Source organism: Falco punctatus (assembly GCF_963210335.1).
Source record: "Falco punctatus genome assembly, chromosome: 1".
Classification (NCBI taxonomy): domain Eukaryota; kingdom Metazoa; phylum Chordata; class Aves; order Falconiformes; family Falconidae; genus Falco; species Falco punctatus.
The window spans coordinates 123,124,786-123,140,843 of NC_137580.1; the positions used below are offsets into that span (position 1 = coordinate 123,124,786).

Genomic DNA, 16,058 nt, shown 5'->3' on the forward strand with positions numbered 1-16,058 from the left:
TTTAGCTTACCAAAAGTACAAACTCCACTTATTTTTGTTTTTCCCCCCAAGCACTATGTTTTTAACAACTGCACAAAAATGGGGGACTAGATGGTTAAAAATTATAAATCCTCTGGGCTTTGTTATTTGAGCATATTTGAGACACTCGCTGTTGTTGAGCCATGCTATGAACTGCAAACTGTGCATGTGTGTAAAAAGGTTAAGATCCTACATAGATGAGTTGGGGGCCATGCTGTTAGCAGACGAGGAGAGCAGTATTATGCAGCAGGTGCACGCCGTCAACTTTGTAGAAGATTCCATCTTCATGGAGTCATCTCTTGGTCCACGTTTACTTGAAGACAGGTAACAACAGCCAAACTAAGGTGACCTTGCCATTGCCTTCTCCCTTTCTTCCCATCAGCAAACCACTTGATATCTAGTTTGCAGAGAGTTTGTCAAAACTAGCTGCAGAAGAACTAATGCTTGCAGGAATTGACAAATTTGATCTGTTCCATAACCCAGCAAGATACTTTTTTAAAAGATTAGGATTTTTTAGAGACCAGCTGTGTTTCGCGGTTTATGCACCAAAGAGCCAGTTCTTCAGCATGTAGTATGACAGTACACTGATGATCTATACGGCTTATATTGCTCCTGCAAACATCTGCTAAAGAATATCCTAAACTGGTTTTGTGCATTTTGATAGCAAGTAACAACTCCTGCTTTATTAAACAGCTTGTATGCCATAGCTCTGCAGTTCACACTGTATGACCTCTTGTGCACCGTGTATGTTTTAGGATCTCTGTATGCTCCTTCTACTTAATACTTTTGCAGCTTTCACCAAGTAACCTGTGATGATTAATACAGGCTAAAATACTTAGGCTAGCAAAGTTCTGTTTTAAGTTCTATCTTAAACAAAAGCAGACAAAAAAATCCCTTTACTATTGTTTAGGAACTTGTGCTTTGAATTATGGCATTTATGGTAACTTGTTTTAAATGGTAGCTCCTGCTTTATGGTAAGCTGTCATACTTGAGACTACTTTTGAGGATGGCTAGCCGTGTTTAACTGAGCATGCTCACAGACTTCTTGCAATATTTGGGAGAGTTGGGTCATTGGCTGTCTCTACTGTCATGCAAGATGTGGCTTTTTACGTCATATAGTCACTTCATATTGTTGTTACATCTTGTCTTTTTCTGTTGATGCCATTGTCACTGCTTGTTTCACTAGCACTTTAGCTTTCAGCTTGGTATTGGATGACTGTTTCTATTGCTGTTCTTGTGACTGTACTGGGAAGAAAGGGATTTACAAATGCTCCTTTTGATTCTAGCTTTTGGAAAAATATTACTTGCTACTTGTCAGTAGACTTTTTTTTGGAAAGAAGTACAAGTAGATACTCAACGGGAATAGAAAGTTTTTCATGGAAAAGCAGAAATACACAAACTCAACATTTTAAAAAAAGGATTGTGCTGGACAGAGTTGTTCTCACTATGGGTTATTAATTATTTGCTAGCTATTTTTGTTTTCCTTTTCTGAATGCTTGCTGGTACTCTCAAAGATGACACACTGCCCTCCCTACATTCATGACTAAAGATCTGCCCCTGCATTTCTCTTCAGCTGTGTGAGCTCTCTGACTTCAGTGAGATCTACTTATGTCATCAGGGCTGCAGATCAAATCCTAAGCTTTTAAGAAAAGTAAGATGACTGTATAAGTATTTGTAAGGCTGAACTGTAAGCTGCTTGCCTGTGACAAGTGTAGTGATGAATTTCCAAAAGCAGAGTAGTTTAGCACAAGTTGTCTGGTATTCCTGTCATGGAATTAACCTGGTTTCATATGTGTGTTAAATTTTAGGCATGTGACACAAGCGGACCTCAAGAGTTCTACATTTTGGCTCCGAGCAAGTTTTGGTGCTACTGTCTTTGCAGTTTTGGGTTTTGCTATGTACAAAGCATTATTAAAGCAACGATGATCTGAGAAGAAGCACATCTGGCCCTACCAAATAAAAACCCCAAACTTTTATGTACATTCTGAATGCTTTAAATTCTGCTAGAAATATTTATATATGCAGAGTTACTTTATTAATATTTGTAATTCATGCATAAGATTATTTTAAATTATAGCTCTAACTACAGTATTGCATAATGCGTGGGGAAAAAATTGCATCTTAACAGCCAGCTAAAATGGCTTGACTTGTGAGGCCAAAAGGGAATTTGTTGTAAATAACCTGTACATATTAAAGCAGTAAGACATTGCTTCCCAACAAGCTGTTCAAAATACTGTTCTTAGATGTTTCATCATGGTGACACACTAGTGTATAGTTGAAGTTCATTTTCGGTAGAGAGTAGGTTTAACTCGAGGATCATACTTCCTCAAGGACTGCTTATTTATTTACATTGATCTGAAGTGACTTCATCTTTTTTGGACTATAAGCTACACCAGGCAGAATTTGTGATTTTCATTCTCATCTATTCTTTTTAACTCATGAACAAATTTCCTCGCTAATTACGTATTTCAAGACAAAGTCACTGTTGCCATCCTGGCCTATGATTTTGTATGTTACATGACCAGTGACATATTTAGCATTCTGATTTTTCTTTTAAAAGGAAACCATAAACTTCAAAAACTGCCAGATCAACTTCATATGCTGTATGTAATTTGTGTTTTTCAGTTTCCACTATGTTGTTTTATAACCCTTACGAATCAGATAAGCAAATTTGTATATTATAAATGTTTATAATTTGAAAAGTGTTTCCATTTAATTTCTCACATCTGTCAATCATACCTGCTGAAAGCTGTGTATAAGATAAAAATAAAATAGTACACAGTGCCTATTCTACTGTAGTATGTTAGTTGCATGGATCACAGTGCATTCTGTAACTGGCTAAATTACCTATAGACACAGCTTTTTTAATGATCAATAAGTCAAATATTAATTCCTCATGACAAACCTATTTTTCCATTGCTGGCCTTTTCAAGTATTTCAATAAAATAACTGTGTACTGTGTGTGTGTTTATATTTTCCTTTTTTTTTTCTTTCCCTCCTTCCCCTGCCCTGAAAGGTGGTCCTTATAAAACCTTGTCCTTCATCCAAGAGAATACTGTCAGTTGTTGGAGCTTAAATATCTTGGCTATGCAGTTTCTTTGCTTCATCTTACGACTGTTTTGCTTCCGTTAGAGGTTTATTTCAGATTTTTATCAGAAAAGTGACTTCTGTGATATTGTAAAGCAGTAACACAAATGCATAGTCAACCATGAACTTTGTCTTTACTGTCAAGGGCAAAATCGAACTGAAGAGGAGAGCAAATAGTTCAGTGAGTTGTTTGGGAAAGCCAGTGCCTGTCTATTACACTGACCTCCCAGAAAAGCAAGGTGAGAGGAGCTGAATGAGAGAGTTTTATCACCAGAAGATTAGGAAGCTCCCAGTCTGTAAACTATTACACTCTGTCTAGAAAATTACTTACTTTCTTAAAAGTTTTTGAAGAGAAGAGGGCTAATACTTTTCTGGGGAGGTGTATATGCTCTTATTTAAAATCTTACTTTCCCTGGGAAAGTGATGGTTGGAGACCACCTCTGTATCCTCCCTCCTGCTGGGTAACTGGAGACCACAGAAATTAGATTCCCCCACATTCAGCTTTTCCTAGGACTGAATCTGTCTTTGTGTTCCAGCTCCCTACCCATCTCAGTGGCTGCCTGCTAGTGATGCTCCCGTATGTCATGTCTGTCCTGTACTGGGAAGCCTGGAACTGGACACCGTACAGGACGGTCTCACAAGTGCCAGTTATGCCAGTTACTGAATGTGATGTGGATGGTGCTTGTGGAAGGTGCGTCACATAGCTGAACAGTATTTCCTGCCCTTTTTCTGTGAGATGTCTTCTGATATCCATGGGGCAGAAAATAAATCCATTAGTGTTGTGTAGAGCTTTTGAGCTGATGACCCGAGCAAGCAAATGTTTCCCAGTCCTTGAATTTTTACAGCACGATTCACGAGCTTGTGTTGCCATGCAGCAATGGCACTTGGAAGAGCCAGAAGGTGCATGATGTGTTCTTGGGGACTGACAGATACCTTGGGGTTTTTGTGTTTGTTTTTTTTTTTTCTTTTGTTTAAGTGCAACATACCTGCCTTGGTAGAGGGAGACCAGATTGTGATAGAAAATAAGAAGGAAGACCGCTGTGATAGTGTAAGTTAATATGCAGGGATCTTTGCTCACTTGGGGCTGTTGATCTTGTAGCATCCAAGCAAGCAGGGAAGGCTGGATACTCAGACGCTTTGAGAGTTTCCCTTTTGTTTTCCTAATAGGAAATTCTCACGTAGCAGATCTTAGCACTGCTGATTATTACCACCACCACCCCCCCTCAATGCACTTCTGAAAGGCTATTTCAGGACTCCATTTCTCAAAATCTATCTCAGACTGCCAATGTACGGATGGTGAAGTGTCTCTGAGAGGCTGACGGCCCGGAGCACTGCCTGGCCTCACCGAGGTCAGAGTCCTGGGGGGGAGGTCTGCTCTACTAAATCAGTCAGCAGCTGTGGGATCCAAAATGCTTCCAAATCCCTGATACCGCGCTCTGGATGCTCGGTGACGGTTCCCACACACCTGTCATATTATTTTATTATATTAACGACACAGCTCATCACCTGCGCCAGGTGCTGGAGGGTTGTGGCTGCTGTTCCAACGAGCCGCTTGTGTTTCATCCCGCCGGGAGGGAGCTTGTGCTGGATTTCTCCGTGGGGGAGCCCGGTGGGACGCCCGGGACCTCCCGGAGCAGGTGGCGCAGCGCGGGCGCGGGGCTGCGGCAGGGGCGGCTCGGGGGGGCGGCCCGGCCTCGGACTGGCTGACGGAATCATTTGCTGTAAAGGGCAGCTCCCAGGTCGCTACCGCGGTGAGTAACCGCATGTTAATTAAGCACGGTGTCGCCTGGAGAGGCGCCTTGCGGTGGCTGTTGCAGGCGGCACCGCGCCGGGGGACCTGCGGCGGCCCGCCGGTTCGCGCCACGGGGCGGCGGGAGCGGGCGCCAGGGGGCGCGCTGCGGCCGAGCTGACAGGGCAGTGGGCACGGCGGCGGGAGCGCGGCGCCTCGGCTCTGCCCTGAGGGGCGGCTCCGGCAGCGCAACCCCCGCCCTGCTCGGACACCGGCGGGGCAGGGCCGCGGTGGGCGCCCCCCCGCCCTGCTCGGACACCGGCGGGGCAGGGCCGCGGTGGGCGCCCCCCCGCCCTGCGCGGAGGCCCGACGGCCCCTGGGGAAAAGGCGGGCCGGGCGCGGCGGGAAAGGCCGCAGCCCTGAGGGGAGGCGCTGCCACCGGCCGGGCCTCCCAGCGCGCAGGTGAGCGGCACAGGTCGCTGCGCTCCTTTATAGAACCGGGCCTTCTCCAGTGGCTTAGGGGGAGGAATTTGCTTAGCCTGAAAGTTGGGAAGAGAGTGCAAGTCCTGGAATTGAAGTGCTGCGGCTCTGCTGGAGCGAGTGGCCTCAGGGAAACCCGTGTGGCTGTGCCACCTATGCAAGAGTTAGGGTCTTCACTGAACCACTGGCCGAGGCCTCCTGGATCCTGTGAGGATTATAGTCACCGTGAGGGGAAAGTATTCTACTCACGGAGCACATGAAGGTGAAAGTCCAACAAGCTGAGCTATTGCTGTTGAGTGCTGCTTGGTAGGGAGAGGGAGCAGCACAGTCAGCTCTGCTCACTCTGGCTCCTTAACGGTGATTTCTTTCCTCTGAGCCTATCAGTTTCCTGACAACTTCTGCTGTATCTTCCAAAACCAGACTCTCTCCTCTTCCCATTCAGTCTGATGTGGGAATTGCCTGGCCGTGGTGTAAAGTCACTGGGAGGAACAAAGACCTCAATTCATCTTCCTTGGAGACACATCCTTCACCCCTCAGCTTTGACCTCCCGTCTGAAAGCTTGTCAGTTCAGGATTAATTGTAAGCATGACTTGATTTTATGTTGGAAATTAACCTTGAGTTAAAAATTGGTCTCCATTTCAAACAATTCTTTTAATTTTCAATGGAGCTACCCATGTGTGCGGTGATCCCATCAGGTGACAGTTAAAAAGGAGCAGAGACTTATCTTCAGTACTGTAGGGCTGACCAACAGATAGGAGAGCTCCCTCTTAACACAACCACCCAAAAAAGGATTAATGGCAAATTTAATTATTTCCCCAGCTATAACCAAAAAGGCAATTGGAACCAGTTGCAACTGGGGTGGAAAAGAGCTGTAGGTGGAAAGACTAGAGTCTACTTTTTCAGTGCTGTACTTGAAAAATTTCTAAGTGTAACATGGGGAATAGGAGGTTAGAAGGATAGCCTTTCAACACAAATTAGAAATCAGAGAAGAGGTTGGACCTTATTTTTTCTCACTACTCCTTCTTCATGTATCCATGAACCAGGGAGAAGCCAAAAGGCAGCACAAAGAGTCTAACTCACACTGATCTTGTTAGCCCAGCCACAAGCATTACCATTGACACTGAAAGAGCTCTTTGCCACTGTTGCCTCCTGGGCACAGCTTAAACTGCAATCTCATACCGTCTGTGGTCCTTAAAGATTTTTTGCCATTTTCATGAAGGGGTTAATCTGACTGGTCTGAGCCAGTCCCAACATTGTGCTATCTAACTTCTTGCTAGGGTTGTGTTTGTGTGCAGTGTTCTTGGCTTCTAGTCCAAAATACTGTATTTTGCTTCAGAAGTCGCCTTCCAGGGCTGGCTGGCTAGCTAAGTGCCGGTACATTAATCAGGCTGGGTAAGTTGGTCCATTTAGTTCCAGTTGTGAGAGTTGGGCAGTTTTGTAAAAGCCCTTTGGGGCTACTTTGGGTGGAAAAAGGACCCATGAACAAAGTTTTGATCTGCTCCAGGAGGCTTAGCTAACAGATGTTGGCTAGGTCCCTACTTTGAGGGCTTTTTGTTGCATATTCACAAGCTGACCTTTTTAGACACTTCCAATGCAGGAAGGATGTATATCCTACATTTTGTGTGCAGTAGTAGGAATGTAAAAGGTTGCCTACTTGACTGAATGGGAAAATGGTTTGGGGTTTATTATCTCAAGTTCTTTCTGGCTAAGTTTCTTCCAAAGCCCTTCTGTGTTCTGTCAGCATCTGCTCTGTGGTGGCCTACAGTTCCCTAGTTTCTCTAGCAATTACTGTTTTCCAAGGTAGAGTCACCAGGGTATGCAGTGGGGAGAAATGACAGTCTAAATTAAGAGGCTCTCACAGACTTGGAAGATGATAATTTGTCTGTAACAAAACCCCTCATTAGAATACTGTTAATTTCCTTTCTGTGACAATTATAGCACAGCACTAGCTCATATGTGCAATGTGCAGAGATATTTCCCTGAAAAAAACCCTATCGTTACCACTAGTGAAAAGCATTCCTTAGAGAGGAAAAATGAATTTCTAATTTTGCAGCAGTTTTCCAGTTTAGTAGGAGTTCAGTGTTAAGGTAAGGTCTGGGGGGTTCTCCCTGTTTATTGCATTTATATTAGACTTCATGGTTAGCATTTTCCTGCTAGCATCTGGAATCAGAGGCGACACAGAGCTTTTGACACGGCAGTCCCCAACTGTGTGAAACCTGTTACCCCTGAAATTCAGCTCATTTATTCTCTCTTTACTTTAAAAACTCGCTTCCCTCCTCCCTACAGACATCTTTAAATGATTGCTGTTTCTTTCTGTTGGCATAGCATATTTTTGCTTATCCATCTGTTTTGAAGTTTTGATGAGGTTTAGTTTTTCAATCAAAAAGAAATTGTTTTTATAATAGCTGTTTTTATAATAGCTGGGATGTTTTGGCAGGGTTGGTGTTGTATGAGTAAAGTGGGTTAGTGCTTCTCAAAAGCACTGGATGTGGTAGCGCCTATTCTTACGCTTTGGGAGAGTAGGCTGGGCAGGCTCTAGACAAGCAAGAAGTGGGTGCTATGTTCAAGGAATCACCTTTAAACCTGAAGAAGGTCTGCTCTGTTTAACCAATGATGACAGTTGTGGTCATTAAGGGGAAATAAGCCCTCTTGTTTGTCAGTTGCACTGGAGACCCCTGGAGAGCTTTTATTTTGTTGTTATTTTCCCGCCTGCATACCGAGGTGGAAAAGTTCTGCTCTTCAGGTCCAAAGGTCCTAGGTTTACTTCTTGCACTTGCTTTAAAAGTTTAGCTAACCTCTTCAAAATACTGGAAGGAACATTTCTTGGAAAAGTATCTTTTGGCTAGGATTGTGATCTGCTGGGCTCAGAACCACGAACAGAGGGAATTTTAATTAAATTTAAATTTTTAACCATAGGCTCCTTGAAGATAACAGATTCATTTCTAATGTTTGTTCAGGATGGGGCATCTGGGCAGTACTACAAAATGAGATTATCTTCTTAACTCTTTCATTTGTTCCCAAAATACAGATCATTTGCAGGATTGAGGTCTCCTGCTGGTTTTGCTAAGGGATCAGATCAGGTGATGGAGGAGATCATTCCCTTTGCCTGACTTGATCAGCTGCGTGGGATGATATTTTAGCCCTTGGCCCTGACCTTAAGTTAGTGCCAGCTGCGCTGGATGCTGAGATGTGGAAACCTGTTGTTCTCTGGTGGCTGTGGGTAGGTGTAGCTCATGTGGGCATATGGGAAGAACCGTTCCCCTTTTCCTGCAGAAAAATCTTTTAGTAACTAAGAAGCTAGGAGCCAGTGGCTAAAAGCATGGACCTGTGTGGTTCCCATCATTGTGTGGGACAAATTTGATCTGGATCAAAAGTAATACACAGTACGGAGTTCATGACAGCTGCGGATGGGGGAGATGATCTCTGCTGCATGCTCTGCTAGTGCTGCATGGAGGATCCCGTTCTCGTTCCAGAGGTCTCCTATGTGGAATCTTTTGCTTTTTTTGTTGTTAGTTTTTAAAACAAATTTGTAGAGAAAAAAGGGACTTTGGCTTGCTTCTGGCCTTGCAGCTGAGGTGGGTCTGGTCTGGTGTTGGAGCTCTTGCATCAAGAAAACATGACCTGCAGTGCCGGACCCTCTCTGCTCCAGCTCCGGGCTCTGTCTGGCTTCAGCTGTAGGTGCAGCAGGAAGCAGAGGCGCTGGCACCATGCGGATCAGCCTGGTTCTGCTCGCCCTGCCCCCTTGCCAACCTGCTATTTCTGTACTTGATTGAAAGAAGCTAAAACTGCTGGATTTTTGCCTTCGGTCGAGGCATTCCTTAAGTTCCTTGTCCAGGCTCCAGATGGTTAAGATACCCGTCTTGACATATAGGAACAAATAATTACGGTAAAAAATGTGCAACCCCACACCAGTCCCCGGCTGTGAGACTCCCCGGGACGGGGAAGTTTGCTGCGGAAAGCCCCCCTCGCCACCTGCGCAGCGGCGGGCGGGAGCGCTGAGACCGACCGGGCCCCGCCGCAGGGGCTGCCCGCTGCCGCCGCCGGAGCGCCCCGAGGGGAGGCGGTGCCCAGGCGGGCCGCACCGCCTCCCCCGGCCAAGGGGCGACCCAGGGCTCCCCCCCCCCTCCCCCGCCGTGTCACCGCCCAGCCCGCATCCCCGGCCGCGCTGCAGCTGCCGGCGGTGCCCGCCGGAGCCCCCGGGGACGCGCAGCTCCCCCGCGCCGGGAAGGGCGGGCCGCCCCCCGGGCCGGGCCGGCGGGGCTGGGGGAGGCGCCGGCCCTGGCCGGGGCGGGGGGCAGGCAGCGCCCGGCCGCAGGGGCGGGCGGCGGGGAGGGGTCACCTGCCCCGCGCGGAGCCGGCCGCCGGGATGCCGCCCGCCAGCGCTGCCCGCGCTAATTGGATGTCCCTGGATGGAGGATTTCCTCCGCTCCCGGCTGCGGGAGTCATGAAGGCAGGCTGGGCTGCGCTTGAAAGTTTGCCAAGCAGCAGCTAGGTTTAATTTCTTTACGGATCTGAGGAGAAGGGGGGGGCGGGGGCTGGAGGGGGACTGCTTCCAAGCATGGGAGACAGGCTGCCGGAGCCTCACGCCAGCTCTTCCCCCGCTGTGGCTGCCAGCTCGGAGGCGGAAGAAATCGAGGTGCTGGACTCCGAGGATGTCCTACCTATGGCCGCGGAGGATGTAAGTTTCCTGTGCTCGGTGTCTTCCCCCCTTTCCCCCCGGTCGGGTTAATCGGCTCAAGCTATTTATAGACGAAGCCCGGGGTGGGGGAAGGAATGGGGCTGGTGACCCTCTGGGGGCAAGGGAAAGCCGCCGTCCCCGCCACCCTGCGCGCCCCTCGCCGCCGGCCACTGCGGGCTGTGCCCGTCCCCGGGGCCGCAGCCCGGGCAGCCCCGGCGGCAGCGGCCGGACAGGCTCGGTCCTCTCCGTGCCCGCGGGAGCCGCGCCGCCGGGGCGATGCTGGCTCACAGCGGGCTGCGGCTGGGCGGGCTGGAGAGGGGCTGACGCCTGGGCTTGAGGGGCTTCCCGGGGACAGAGAGCTTCTCCAGGGTCCCACCCGCCCGGAGGCTGACAGATGTGAAAACCGCTCCCGCTCTCGGAAGCCTGTTTCCTCTTCCAGCCCCCAGCAAGAAACAGCTGAGGAAGTTTTTTCCCCGGCTCGGCAGGGCAGATAGCTTCTCTCCATCCTCCGAGCTCTGATTGCACCTGAGGGTGGGATAACTTGGCACCGGGTCTCTGCCTCTGCTCATCCAGCCTAGAAGGACACCAAGTGGTCCTGCGTGCTTTGAATCTGCTCCTGTCAGGCGGAGCAGCAAAGCCTGCAGAGCTGAGGCAGTAGTTCTGCATCTACCGGTCCTGGAGGCTGCAGCTCGCTGTGCACCTGTCTGGGAGGGAGTGAACGCGCACAGATCCTGCATTCCTGGTGCATCCCAGGAGTGCTCGCAGCTCTCCTTCCCAGCAAACTCTGCTGGGATGAGGACTGTGCAAAGTCTCTGCTTAATCTGCAGAGGTAAGTGCAGGGTCTGTTCCTGCCTACGGAGGCATGAAGCAGTGGTACTAAATGTCTCTCTAAAGCCGGCGCTGTCTCGGGTCTTGCACCAGTATGATAGGGACCCTTGTGAACTAAGCCTCCAGCAATGGTGCGTCCCTTTTCCCCTCTACTTTTATGACACTGCTGGAGGAACCCGCATGGGGCTGCCTAGGGGCAGTGCCTGCTTCTCATCCCCCAGCCCTTCCTTCTGCATCACCTAGAATTCGGTTGCCGTTGGATTTTCCTCCCAGAGGGTAGCGGAGGAAGTGCAATTGCCTGGTAGAGCTGCATTCCCAAGGCTGTGTTCCTGAGCACTGTACAGTCAGGAGGGAACGTGTGATGCAGTTTTACCTCTGCTACAGCACTGCCAGAATGTCCTAAGAGGAGCATCCCTAAGATGCCCCTAAGAGGGGCATCCATAGCTTTCACTCCCAAAGGGTGGCTTTCCAGGAGCTTTCACAGTCCAGGTTTCCAAATCCCGGTGCTTGCTTACCTCAGACTGACCTTTCCTTCTCTGACAAATTTTGTGCTTGTCTGGATGGTCTACAGGAAAGATTCCCTGTTGTGATTCATATGAGCCCCTTGGAGTTACTCCAGCCTCTACACGAATGCAGCCATTAGTGATTCAATCCTGCCAGTGGCCTGGGAGATGCTGGAGCACTCAGTGCCTGGCAGGATTGGGCTCCTGAGACAGGAGAGACACTATGAGCTTCCCTTGGTAAAATCTAGATTCTCATCCTAGTTCTGCTACTGACTTGCTGCTTGACCTTGAGGTAGGACAGCTTGGGTTTGATCCAGCCTGCAGTGTCTCACCGTTACTTAGGCTGGGATCTGCATTGTTATTTGACTCTGGTACCTTGTTTTCTGCAAGCAACAAAATGGAGCTGGAGCCCGCGGCTACATTGGTTATGGGAAGCTGCTGAGACCTGGCAATAGATGATGTGACAGAAGCCTGAGGTATTGTATATCGTCTGCAAGTCAGAAGAGCAGGAAGTGGTGTAGATGCCCTCCTCCTCCTCCTCAGCCAAGATTTCCTGCTGAAACAAGCAGGCTACAGAGCATCATCTCTGAAAATTCAAACTGCTCTCTGCTAGGACTATGCTCCCCTGAGACCTAACTGGGGGTTGGTTTTCTGTTGTTGCTATTACATTGGAAAGCTCGATGTAAGCTCTCTGGCTTGCCCAGAAAGAGCTGACAAAAGGTCAGTTGTTTATGTGTTATTAACCGCAAAAATACTGCGTAGTGGATGTTCGGCTGTCACAGTCTTGACAGTGTATAAAAGCTCAGCTGTGATGTCATTACAGCTCTTGGAGCAGTGTCCTACAAAGCCAGGATTCAGGCAGTCCCAGAATGTTCTGTTTAAAAGACTGGGCTGATTTATGGTGATAAATTGGAGTTTATAAATGGATATAGGCATGGGGAGGAGGGGACCCAGCAACTTAACAGATTAAATGGACTTCAGTGGCCTAATATCCCACTGTCTCTCCAGTCAATTCTGCTTTCAATCTGCCTACCATGTGAAAGGAAACTTTCTTCCAAGACTATATAAGACTCTCACTAGAGCTCTGCTTTGCATATGGCACAGTGAGGGGATTGCTTCTGTGAGTCTGATGTTTGTTATTTTACTCATTTTGCTTTTCTGGGAAAGTGAATGCATCAGAAACAAAGTGTTGTGCTAAACAGCACTTCAGATAGGAGAGCTGAAAATCTGCAAGGTCTTTTCTGGGGACCCCAAGCCAGTGGTTACCTCACTGTTGCCCCACGGAAGTTGCTCTCCTTTTGGCTGTCACCCAAATCCAGGAGAGATGAGAGAGAGCCTTAAATAATTCATTAGGAATTTAATCTGTTCTGTGGGACAGTGAGGCAGCAAGCCTGGAATCAGAGGGGTGACTTGACATCAGGCTTTCTACAAAGCATAGATTGGAGCCATTTGCTAGCTTGTTTTTTTCTATTCCCAAGTGGCAATGACTTGTGGAGTGTTCACATGGTTGTCAGTGTTGAAGTAGAGCTCTGCCTTACACAGAGCTTTTAAAGCAGATCTGCTAGAACAAAACTTGTGGGGTAAATCCTTGTCATGGGCTCTCTCCAGCCTTCCACCCTCCCACCTTGTGCAAGAGGAATTACCTGTTTTGCAGATGTGGACATGTGAGGCTCAAAGAACTGGCGGGTTATCAAAGACCTTGTAGCAAGTCCCGGCCAGAGCTGGGAGCAGGCAGCAGGCAAGGCTCTGACAGCCCAGCAAGGCGGTCTGTGGGTCAGTGTTGGGCCAGAGGATCTCAGAAAGTGATCTGAAAGACCATTGCTAGTTCCTCCCTCCCCTCAGTATACACCGAGCTTTCTTCATCTCTGTGAGTAAAAAAGCCTTTTATTCCTTGCTTGCCCACAAGTAGACAAAGCAGGAGAAAAGAGAATTAACACATGAATGTTCTGAGTTCATCCTAATTTGGATTTGTAAGTGAAAACTGTCTTCCCTGTGGTTGGTAGATTCCCTCTGCCTCCTCCCCCGGAAGGGTAGGTGATTCTGGGATGAAGAAGGATGTTGGGAATGGCACTAAATCATTTAATTATTTCTCTATTCAAATATACTTCTACAGTTTACTGCATGTTAATGTCGTTGCTCTTATACCTTCTTTTTCTTCTTTTTCCTCCCTTATGCATTGCCTCTCAGCACTGGAAAGCCCTGTTTGATCAGGTATGTGAATAACTGATGTATTGTCTCTGTCTCGTGAGCAGAGTCTAACCTAGAGTTAATTTTCCCTGTACTAGATTTTCCTTGCATTTAAAATACAGCCTAGGATGCTCCATGCTCCCAGTTCCCAAGATGCTGGCATGCAAGTCATAATTACCACTGCTGCTTTGGGCCTTTCTCTCAGTTCCTCTTCAGAGTAGCCAGGGACAGAAGTGGGCCCAGCCTGGCCATCCCTTACTACAGCGCGCAGGGTCTGATCCGAGGTGCTGCAGCAGGTGCTCAGCTTGCTACCAGTTGCACTCTCCTGGCTCTGTGGGTTAAAGGATCTTTGACTCTGAGGCAGGCAAACTAGGACCTGTAAAACCAGTGCTGGATTCTTTGAAATGGCTCCCCAGCTGCTAAACTGACTTCTGCGGGATTACATCCTCCAGGGAAGGACCTGCTGCTTTAAACTTGCACAGAATTAGCAGAGTATCTGCTTCCGTACCAAAGGCTGTGATTGTGTCAGGTAAATGCCTTGGGTCAGATCTGTAGCCGGGTGAATCAGCACAGCTCTGTAGAGCTGAGTTATAGCTGCTATGAATTTGGGTTGTGGATTCTAGTTTGTGAATTATGCTTTTAGCTGCTCTGACGTGTTTGCTTTGTGGTGTTCCTTCCATCTGCCAGGATGGAATGTGAAGCTGCTATAAACTGCAGGATTTTTCTAGGGTTGACTTGCTTCTAAACTGAGTGCTGAGTTCTAAAGAGAGTGCTGCTTTTGATGTCATAAACTTTTGTGCTGTTGTGTGTGCGTGTAAATGTCACCTTCTGTAAGGGAGCTTACTCTGATGCTGGGCATCGTCCTGGCAGTACTAAAGTTCAGATGGGATTTCATCCCTGCTTTATGAGGCGATAATCTTGCTTCAGTGTCTGGCTGAACTGCAAAGCCAAAAGCTGTGGTGTGGTCTCTGTGAAAGGATGTCCTTGGTACCCTGGGGGTCCCGTTATCATTCAGCTAATAACTGGACTGCCTGTTCTGATGAGTGCTCGTTTATACCCGGTTAGCCGTGACTGACTGCTTATCCACGTGTCTGGACTGCAGTACATTTGTTGTTGTACAGTCAAGCAAGCTGGCAGTTGGGAATTGGGTTACTATAATTGTTGATCGTACCTAGATTGTGCGGTGTATTTGAATTTGTTGGGGCTTGTAGGGTATGCTGCCACTCAAAAGGTGGATGCAAGATAAATTGCTTGTGGTCTGGGTGGAATGTTTGTTTCAGCCACTTTGAATTCTCCTCCGTCTCGAATGTTGGCCTTCATCTGGAGTCTGATTCTACAAGCATCCTTTGAAGTCATTGAGCCCTTGTGGGATGGGGCTCTTGGCTGGTAGCTACTTTGGGCTCAAAGAGAGGAATCTGTAATTTCCCACTGGACTTGCTTGAATAGTTGATGGGGTTTTTTCCTTCTTTTTTTCTTTTTAAGGGAGGGGAGAGTTTGACATCTGGATTTACAGAACATTACCCGAGTAACAAGGGAATGGGCTGTAAAGGCAGACCTTCAATAATTAGCTATGTTTCAATTAGGGCTGCAGCTGAAATTTAAGCCTTGTCTGTAAGGCTTTATTATCAAAGAGAATGCAACCTGTGACAACTAGTCTAAGTCCTGAATAAATCAATAACGTCCTTGTTGCCTGTGGGCAAAGCCAAGGAGCTGATGTCTTCCTTGAGTGTTATATCAGCAATGCAATGCAATTAGCCCTGCCGTGAATTTGCAAGATGCTGTTTGTCGTGGAACAAGGTTGCTATTCCCAGCAGCTCTGTGCTGGTAGGAGCAGGGAGTGTTTTGTTTAGCACTGATTGGCATCCATGTGAAACATGAGGACAGTCTTAATACCTAAAGAAAGCCTGTGTGTTGAAACTCGGAACAGTTGCAGCTCTCCCTGGGAGATATGACCTGGCCTTATGTGTACTTAGAGCGGGAATGGGTGGCCGAAGATTCACGTGCCCTGTGCATTTGTGACTCATGGGCTGGGATTGAAGTTTGATAGCCACCCTCTCAGCTAAGACACGTGGGCCTCTGCATTCACCACCTCCCAGGAGAGCAGCAGAGCAAGAGAAGGCTCTGGAGAAAGAGTTAGAGCAGTTGGGAATTCACAGGCAGGGAGTCTGCAAGGCTCTTGTTTCTAGGGTGGTGGAGTATGACAGCAAACAGTGTGAGGGAGGGTTCAGCAATTTCCCTCTAGCCTTTGAGGAGGAAAAGAAATTATTAATGCCTTTTTTTTTTTTTCTGTGGGTAGATTTAAAAAAAATACTTCTATTTAGGTTTACTTATAAAAAATCAGGTTTCTATTTAGACATACAAAATTAAAGGGTTTGTGTTTTTTTAATGACCCCTTCCAACATCTTAGATTAAAAATTCAAAACTTCTTGATGAAAATTGCTGCTCAGCCATGGAACAGTGCTTTTTGCTTGTTTATTTTGGGGGTGAGGAGTGACTGACAATGCTTTCTGGAGGAGTTTATCTAAGCCGGTATGCTGGGAACTCTGAC

The 16,058-nt window shown here is 47.6% G+C and overlaps 2 protein-coding genes across 14 annotated transcripts in view; both read left to right on the forward strand.

Moving 5' to 3' along the window:
• RHOT1 (ras homolog family member T1) overlaps window positions 1-2,979 on the forward strand; it is a 34,605-nt gene extending 31,626 nt beyond the window's left edge. For 8 of the 10 annotated variants that reach the window (XM_080379766.1, XM_080379765.1, XM_080379764.1 and 5 more), the window contains 2 exons: window positions 199-342; window positions 1,827-2,979. In XM_080379766.1, coding sequence (XP_080235892.1) covers window positions 199-342; window positions 1,827-1,944 — 262 coding nt within the window. In that variant the 3' untranslated portion in view covers window positions 1,945-2,979. The remainder of the gene's footprint in view (window positions 1-198; window positions 343-1,826) is intronic. The other 2 variants (XM_080379769.1, XM_080379770.1) reach the window with 1 other exon arrangement.
• Window positions 2,980-3,094: 115 nt separating this feature from the next.
• The window catches only part of RHBDL3 (rhomboid like 3), a 77,288-nt gene continuing 64,324 nt past the window's right edge, over window positions 3,095-16,058 (forward strand). For 2 of the 4 annotated variants that reach the window (XM_080383688.1, XM_080383690.1), the window contains exons 1-2: window positions 3,095-9,992; window positions 13,511-13,534. In XM_080383688.1, the coding sequence (XP_080239814.1) occupies window positions 9,873-9,992; window positions 13,511-13,534 (144 nt within the window). In that variant the 5' untranslated portion in view covers window positions 3,095-9,872. Of the gene's footprint in view, window positions 9,993-10,061; window positions 13,535-16,058 lie in introns of those variants that run through there. The other 2 variants (XM_080383691.1, XM_080383689.1) reach the window with 2 other exon arrangements.